The sequence below is a fragment of the Rhinolophus ferrumequinum genome, assembly GCF_004115265.2.
Source record: "Rhinolophus ferrumequinum isolate MPI-CBG mRhiFer1 chromosome 15 unlocalized genomic scaffold, mRhiFer1_v1.p scaffold_54_arrow_ctg1_1, whole genome shotgun sequence".
Lineage (NCBI taxonomy): Eukaryota > Metazoa > Chordata > Mammalia > Chiroptera > Rhinolophidae > Rhinolophus > Rhinolophus ferrumequinum.
The window spans coordinates 10,705,248-10,714,041 of NW_022680357.1; the positions used below are offsets into that span (position 1 = coordinate 10,705,248).

Sequence of the window (8,794 nt, forward strand, 5' to 3'; positions counted from 1 at the left end):
ATCAGCTAGGTCAGAAACCTGCTCGTTTCACTGGCTGGTTTGGCTCTGCTCCCCAACCACACAAGCCTTCCCTCCTCACACTTCCCCAGATATGCCAGGTTTGCATCTTAACTGCTGGTTCGCATCGAAAACTGATGGGCAGTTTTGTTCTTCTGGCCCCTGAGGTTTCTCACCGAGACCAGAGGTGGCTGCTGACCCCAGCTCTCTCCTTTCCAGCAGGACCGAACCTTCACTGTCTTTACCCGACTGAGTCCCATGAGCGAATGGTTGGGTTCTTAGCTGTCCCGACACCACTTCGTCCTGAGGTGGGGGTGTGGGAGGGTGTTGGGGGGGTGTCTTACCTGCATGGGGGGCTGCACCCCACGCCCCAGCTGTCACAGCACCTGCTGGGGCACTGCCCCCGCTCCCCTCATACTCTCATCGATGCTTAGTGTCCGTCTCTGCTCTGTGCCCCTGTTCCGTGTCACCTTTCTCTGTCCTGTTGTTAAAGGCTTTCTATGATCTGTCGCTGTGTTTCCCTCTAGTCAGGAGTGGCAGGAAAGGACGCCGGCGAGTGTTCAGCCTGTCGGAGGCCGACAGTCACGGCGGCCACTGGGTTTAGTGCTTCGAACGGCAGCTGTCACGGCAACTCTGGCACAGTCAATGCAGGCAGGTCTCCTCCGTTAGCCGCTGCGGGCCCTCGCTGCCCCCTCGCCACGCTGCATTTCCACAGTCAGCAAGCTCTGCACGGCAAGCCGGGCCTCTGAGGACACCAGGCTGTGACCCAGGAGCCATCCTCGAAGTGGGCATGTCCTCAGCTCCCCCCGGGCCGGCTCTCCCATTCCCCTTGTGGCCTCACCTCATCTGAGGACCAAATCCCCAGACCCTTGACCCTTGTGTCCATTCTTCCAAGCCTGGACCCAGGCAGCCTGGAAACGCTGTCATTCTCCATGAAATAGCAGGCAGGCCAGCGTCAGGCTCAGCACAGGCCCTGAGCTAGAGGCGGGTTTTCCAGCCGAGCCCTCATAGGGTCCCCCCAGTTTGGGCCACAATGATTAGGTGGTAGAATTTGCAAAAAGCAACCCAGAAGTCAGCTCTTTCTTTTTTTTCTCCCTTTTCCTTTTTTTCCCTGGCCTTGCTCAAAGCTAAGTAGATTCAGTCACGTTCCAGCCAGAGGCCAAAAGTAACTTCACTTACAAATGCACCAATGGGTGTGACTCTGTCGTCCCCCTTCTTACATGTAGTGCCCCAAGTAGCAGCGAAGCAGGTCTGGGGGCCACTGACCCGCGGTGGCACGCTTCGGAGGGCCCGTTGCTTTCAGGGTTTCCCACGCGTGCCCTCCCACTGGGCAGCTGTGCTTGCCAGTCAGGAGCCTTCTGCCATCTTTTGCATTTAAAAGCTGTTTTCTCTGAGCTTTGCCCGCCGACTTGCTGTGCTGTTCTTTTCTTCCCCATATCACTCAGGCCCACATTTTCCAGGCTGAGCACATCAAACCCAGATTTTTACTCAAAACTTGTCACTCACTCGACAAGGGTCAGCTGAGCCCCTGCCCCAAAGCAAAAGATCAGCTTCTGAGGGTGCTGGCGGGGACGGGGTGGTCAACTGGGGGCAGAGCCACGGGGAAGCCAGCATGGCTCATGGAAACCTGTATGTCCAGGATTTCCCTCTCCGCCTCCAGTCGTCTCCTCGGCCCCTGGCCAGGGAGCTAGAATGTTCTCCGAATCCCTCATTTCCTGGGCTGAGCCCCAGCTTGTGGCCTGAGACCTCAAAATCGCCAGCTGCAGTAACCTTTGCAGCTCAGCACTTGACCAGAAAACGTGTCCTCACTGGGTAATTTTCCCCTGGTGTAAACCTGGCAAAGTTTTTGGGGTTTTTTCCCCCCTTGAATGGATAAATGCGAAGAGCGCATTCAGGAAACAGTTCTTAGTTTAAGAAATAATAATGAAGTAAAAATAAATAAAAGTAAGGCAGTGTTGGAGGTGATGGATAAGAGAAGGATATTTTTTCTTATTAAAAAAATAAAAGCTGTTTTTATGGGGGAGGGCGGAAAGGACCCTTTTAATAAAATTGTTGGTTCTTTTCCTACAGAAGAAACCAGTTTTGTGTGTTTGGTCTTGTTTGTTGATTTGTTTGTTTTTTAATACATTTGTTGGCAACTTTCCCACTTCCTTGATTATTCTCATCACCGAAAACCCTGTTAGGAATTAGGGAAACAGTCTGCCAGCTTTTTTGAATATCTGCATGCAAATGCAGACTTGAGCAAAAAGGGAACTCTTACACAGAAGTTTTGAGAAAAACATGAAGGAAATGCTTTGCAGCTCTGTCTCCAGATGGCACAAAAGTGCCATTTGGAGAATTAGTCATTTCTAAACTGCCCCATCAGCAGCTCAGCTTACGTGTGGATCCAAGTGTACAGGAGTTCACAGACACGCTCAGGTGAAGTGAGGTGGAGGCCACCGGAGCAGGTGCGCCCCCGTCGCAGAGAGACACACACGTTGTGAGGAACGATGGGTGTTTTGTGCTGGGTTCTGACCCTGGGCATGGAAACCAGCCCCTCACCACAGGTGTCCTTACTGAATGGAGCAAAGTCCCACGAAAGAGAAACCAGAATGCTCGTGGAGTGTTTACTCAGCATTCTGGGCTCAGATCACACCCCGTTCAAATCACTTTTTCCGCTAGGGCTCACGGGTGCCCCACTGCCACCCACTCAGGGCGAGGACACAGTACCCAAAGCCCCGTGCGGTGGTTGTCTCTGGCCTTATTTCTCTCTCTCTCTCTCTCTCTCTCTCTCTTTTTAAAAAAGCCCGTATGAAGACATTAACGGGGACGCTGTAAAGCTCATCTTGCCTGAGAGTCTTGTGGGAAGAATGGCCGACGTGTGCTTTGGGGGACAACCTGGGGCTTGTGCTTTCCCTCCACAGCGGGGGTCCTCATCCCCTCCTCCTCCATCCCATTCTGTGTGCCCTTTGGTTTTATTTTGCTCTTGGTTTGTCCATTCTTTCGCTCTGTGTTCAGTTTGCACTTCTGTTTTGTTTTGGCTTATAAGAAGAAGAAAACCCCACTACCTGGAATCACATTGCACAAAAGAAAGGCGACCACCACGCCCAGGACCCAGAGGGCCTCAGACTTGTGGCTCAACACAGTGTCATCGGCACCTCCTGCCCATGGCTTGTCCACCCCACGATCTGTACGAATAAGAGTTTGCTCCCCAAGCGAGGTGCCCACAGCCTTCTTATCAATGGCTTCAAATTATTGGCCTGTGACATCCTAGAAGATGTTTTCCACAGTGCACTCAAGTCACAGCTGGTGTTGCTGTCCAGGCAGACCCATCTCTGGAAAGCAAATTAGGCCATCTGTCTGTCATCTGATCAAGAATTTTGAAAAGCACCAAAAAAGAAACAGCCAATCTGAGAATGGCCGTATGGGACGGAGCCTCCCCTGCCTTCCTGCTTTCTCTCTCTGGGAGACAGGAAAGGCCCCGGCCATCACAGTGCCTCTGAGTGCTGACTCAGCACGTAGGGAAGGAGCGGGAGACTAACCACAGCCCGAGGTTTGGCTTTGGTTTTGCAAGTTGCAAAGTTCTATAGAATTCCCTTTTTTTTTTTTTTTTGTCCCTATTGCAGTAAGTTCCCTCTTGAGTAAATGTGACCAAATTAGACTCTGAAAATGGCGTGATGTGATAAGCACAGCCAAGCCCATTTGCTCCCTAAACATGTTTATCATGAGGCAGGTGTTGGAGGACGCGTTCATACGCACAGCCCTCCTGGGCCATTTCCCAGCACCCATAATCCACTCATTGATTCTGCACACACCCCTCATTTTTCCCTTGCATCACAAGTGAGGCTAACCCTGGGCCCCGCAGACTTTTCCCCAGGCCTGGGTCAGACTGGATTTGTCAGCTTCTGTGTCCCCAGAAGGAAGAAGTGGAACAAGCTGTCCCCTCAAAACTACCATCTCCCACCCAGATTTCCCTGGGCCTTTGTTCAGGATGGGAGCAGAGGGTCCCAGCGGGAGCAGAGCGTCTCAAAGCTAAGTGTCCCTTTGTCTCCCCCTCCCCACCCAGATGACCCCATGACTATGGATCAGCCTCAGCCTAACATTCCCGACCAGTTGGTGATCGTCAACGAAACGGACGCGGACGCCAGGCCCAGCAAGAGCCCGGCCAGGAGCGGGGACATGGAGACAGTCAGCCTGTCCCCCAGCCTCATCCCCGCCCAGCAGCCCAGCATCTCTCTGCTGTGTGAGGACACTGCCGACACGCTGAGCGTCGAGTCGCTGACCCTCGTGCCCCCCGTTGACCCCCACAGCCTGCATACCCTGCTGCCCCCCACGGGCATGCCCCCGCCACCCGCACCCGCTGCAGAGGGCACAGTGACCCCAGATGAGGAGGCTGCTCCCTCGGGGCCAGTGGGCCCCACCGAGCCCTGAGCTGTTGCCCAGCAGCCTCCCTTTGTGTGTGTGGCCCTGCCAGTAGGGGCCCGGTGCCACCAACTCACAAGACACATGGCGAGCATCCGCAGCTCTCCAAGGCCCCCAGTGACCATCTCCACCACCCACCCCTGCGCTCCTTGGCTCCTCTGAATTCTCCTTTCACTTTGCACTTCTCTGAGGGCGGGCTGGGACTGGTGGAGACAGCCCAGCAAAGCCAGATGACCAAGGTACCAGCTTGGGGAGAAGGCTGGGCTCCTGGTCTCGGAGCCCGGCAGCCCTGGGGTGGCAGGACCCACCGGCACCCCTGCTCTCATCAGCCAGCCCTCCCCAGGCTCGCAGCTCCTCCGCCACCTTCCCCAGTGTGCCCAGAAGAAGCGGACAAGGTCACTGCAGGTCGACATTTGTAGAAAAGCAAACTTCGATAAACATCTCCTTTGGGTATTTATTTCCGCTTTTGGCAGCAAGTGAAAAGCATTTATTTTAAAAGCATCTATTTAAAAAAAAGAAAAAGTCCAAAAAAATCCTTAGTGCTAAAGTTTGATGTCATGAAAAAAGTGTAAGATTACTGTTTCATTTTCGTTTTCCCTTGAACTTCCCATGTTTTGGTTTAGAGTTCTCAACCTGGCTTTCTCTGTTTTCTTAAGTGATTATTTCTTTATTACTAACTCTGCAAGCCTGTGGGATGACAAAGCACCTTCTGGGAAAGTTTAGAGTATTTTTTAAAACAGAATACCATGTATTCTCAGGTACACACAGAGTGGAGAGGGCCGAAAGTTTCTGCGAGGCAGCCAAAGGGCCTGGCATCACCTGAGAGGGGACAGTGCGGCCAGCTCCTGGCTCAGGACCCATTCCTCATCTCTCTGGACTGAAACCGAACAGGACAGTTTGCTTGTACTTCCATGTAGGACACGCCAGCTCCTGACCAGCTGCAAGGGAATGACATCCGAGCTCCCGGAGTCATCCTTGGAGCTCGGGGTTTGTCGCTCTTCCTCGCAGCTGCTGCTACAAAGACACAAGCTTGTTTTGAAAATGAACCACCCTCCAGTCCCTTGTCCCTTTGGGCTGGGATTGTGGGCATCAGCTCTCCACCCTGTCCAGTAAAGCAGCTGAGGTGTCCCTTTGTACCAGGCACAGCCAAGCGACATTCCCTCCCCTCCGGTCAGTGCTAAGACCTTCCACAACTTTCCTCCATGTGTCAGCGCTCACGGGGACAGTGTCGGCCAGGCCCAATTCCTGGGTGGCCTGAGGAGACCCTCCACGTGTTCTTCATCCACCTGTTAGAGGACCTGATCCTCACTGCCTCCCTCAGTCCAGCTGTCAGGATGGCCTGCAAGGCCAGATTTCAACCGCCTGAAGGAAACGGTGGTCCCAAGGAGGAGGGGGTGGTGCCCGTGGGGTAGGTCTAGTCATCAGAAGCCCTTTAGGTAGCCGTGCCCACCCAGCTGCAATAAAGAAAAGACCCAGCTCAGAAAGGAGGCCATGTAGGCCGTACTTCAGGGGCCCCAGTGAAAAGGACAAGCCACAACCATCAGCAGAGCCAGGTGGGATGGGAGAAGGGGACGGACCGTCCATAGGGAGAAAGAGGGTGCCCTAAGGGACCCTCCAGCAGCCGGCCACATGTCCTGCTTGATCTCCTTCTGCTTGGCCGTATGAGCAGGACAGCCCAGGGCCATGCACTTCTGGTTTTCAGATGACTCGGGGGCAGCAGAAATAAGAAGATGGGTGACTTCCCAGGCCACTGGCATTTTGAGGAACAAGCCCATGCAGGTGGACCCAGGCCCTCCACTGGCATCACTAGCCTGCGGTCCAAAATCCGGTGGCTCCAAGTGGCTTCACGTCTGCCAAGCACTGAAGGAGAAAGCTCTTGGGCAGGGGGACAGCACGCCCAGGGGACCTGCAGTAGCACTGCCCAGGCCAGGGGGGCAAACACAGCCCAGCCTCTGCGACTGCCCAATGAAAGGTGCAGATTGGGCCAAGCTTCTGCCCCATGCCCCTGGCCCAGGGCAGGCCTCTTCCAGGGGGAGGGGGTTGGTCCCCACTTGCTGCTGAGGAGAAGGGCATGCGTCCTCGTGCTGGGAGGTCTGGGGTCCAGGAGAGGCAGATCTTGGCTCTGATGAAGGTCCCACCTCAGCAGGTCTTGGCTATCTTGGCAGCAGTGGGCACAGCTGTGTGTTCAGGAGCACCCTGCGAACCTAACGGCGGGGGCACTGCCAGGCTGGCCAGTCCAGATGGAGCACGCTGGGCCTCTGGGCTTGGGCAGAGAGAGACCAGGATTCTTGGCGAGCCTAGAGCAGGGCCAGTAGCCGCTGACCCGCAGGTCCTAGACTTAGATCCCTGGGGTCTACGTCAACCAGCCCATCCAGCCCCCGTCGTCCCATCCCTGCAGAGGCAGGGGCTGGGGCCGATGCCAGCCTTCCCGAGTCCACATTGGGCCCCTTGGGTTTCCAAGTCGGGGGCAGGGCTGTCCACATGAACCCCTAAACCTCAGCTTTGAAAGTTGCTGTGGAGAAGTGTGTGCCCTTTCCTGTTTGAGGGCTTGAGCGAGTGAGGGAGCCTCTCCCCAAAGGTCAGACAGCGAGCTCAGGAGCACCCCAGAGAGGAGTTGGGGGACCAACCCCAGAGCCATGGCAGATGCCCCCCTCCCAGAGAGGGGTGGGCAGGAGGATCCCCCCACTACCAGCAGGCCTTCTCCGCACCCCTGCCCCCCACCAAGCCTGTACTGCTCACCACTCTGCAGAAGGCAGCTTCCCTACCCACACACTGGCATTAACAAGGGAAGGGGTGAGTGAAGAAACACACCCCTTGACAGACATACACGGGATGTCTCCAAGGTCTCCAAACAAAGAAAGGCACGTGGTGAACGATTCTCATCTTTTCTAGACGCAATAAATAAGAACTATGTCATGTAGTCATGTTGACACGGTATAGACTGTAAGGATTTCTCATGTTCCTCTCAGCTGGAAATATGTAAATAATTCTTGTCCCAAGGAGGAGCAGGGTTGGGAAACCTCATGCTTCTGGGACAAGGGACCGTTCCAGGGAAGTACCTTCTCCCGCTGATGTGACTCATGCTTCATGGGTACAGCACACCAGGGTGGAAATGAAAACTGGAATTTCCTTGTAAATTGGAACTTGGCAATAAAAGGAGGAGTTACCAGAATGTGGCTGCTGGTTGGTGGTGGTGTGGCGGGGAGGCCAGAACAGGCAAAGGGAAGGTTCGCTACTAGCTAACCTTTCAGCCTGTTGCAGCTGCTCAGGGGGGTGGGCAGCCCCTCCCGCAGCCACCCCTCCCCTTGCCACGCCCCCTTTCCCCCCACTTTTCCAGCCTGGCCAGGTCTTCGCTGTCTCCTGATGTGGAGACGGAACCTCTCCTACCCAGGGCTGGGAAACTCAGGTGCAGCAGGTTCCAACCAGAAAGTGTCCCTGCCGCCCCGTCACCCAGGTGCAGCGAGCCGTTAGCAACCCTACCTCACAGGACGACACAGGGAGCGTCTGTGTCATCACTGTGATCTGCTGCTGGGCTGGGGAAGCGGGACGGACTCTGTGGGGACAGAGTCCCAGAGAGCAGTTTCCAGGCTCTCTGCTGGCTGGGTAGTAGATGACCGTCAGCTGTGACTGGTTGCCTGTCAGCTGGTACCAGTTAGCCAATTAGCCACTGATGTAACTGCCGTGGCTGTGTTGGTTGTTTGGTTGGCTGGTTGGTTGGCAGGCAGAAAACCGGAGAGTGGATTTCGGATCGTGTGGATCCTACTTCCTGTGTCTTGCACAGCTGCTAGCGAGACTGGGGTGCAGGAAGACCCCTTTTTGGGGTACTAGTGAGTTGTTTGCTCCCTGTGTCTCCAACCCAGCCGCCAGCGAGAATATAGTGGTATGACTCCCCCATCCATGGCTCCGTGGGTGTCCTTTTTGGCCTCACCACATCCTGCGTTCTTGTGTGGGGAGCAGGACCAGATTCCCTGCATGACAGGCCCCCCACCCAGGATGACATCTGTGAAGTCCATGCCGGGGCAGGCCCCTTCCAGAACACACCAACATGCACCAGCGAGCTCTGGAACTCCCTGCAAACAGGTTCTGACGGAAACTCCTGATGCTCCAGCTCAAGCCTGGCCGTGAGTCAGCCGGACCTGAGGTAAAGCCCGAATTGAGTCCAAAGTGAATGGGGCACCCTCCCCCGTCCCCACCTCATGCCAGGGTTGAGGCGCTGTTGCCGGAAGGTGGGAGCTCATGCTGGGGCCGGCCCTTCCCCTCCTGGCCTGGGTTTATCCAAGGTCAGTTCCTTCAAAGTCAGCCCACAAGGCCCAGAGCCGCAAAGGTTCGGGTCCCGCTCAGCACCGCGGCCTGCTGGCTACAGCCTCGCCCGTACCCACAGCAGCGGGCACGTGGG

The 8,794-nt window shown here is 55.4% G+C and overlaps 1 protein-coding gene across 12 annotated transcripts in view; it reads left to right on the forward strand.

The window, feature by feature from the left end:
* Window positions 1-7,570, forward strand: part of CLEC16A (C-type lectin domain containing 16A) — a 193,499-nt gene extending 185,929 nt beyond the window's left edge. For 8 of the 12 annotated variants that reach the window (XM_033101362.1, XM_033101364.1, XM_033101365.1 and 5 more), the window contains one exon: window positions 4,043-7,570. In XM_033101362.1, the coding sequence (XP_032957253.1) occupies window positions 4,043-4,407 (365 nt within the window). In that variant the 3' untranslated portion in view covers window positions 4,408-7,570. Of the gene's footprint in view, window positions 1-524; window positions 4,016-4,042 lie in introns of those variants that run through there. The other 4 variants (XM_033101370.1, XM_033101372.1, XM_033101371.1 and 1 more) reach the window with 4 other exon arrangements.
* Window positions 7,571-8,794: the final 1,224 nt, after the last annotated feature.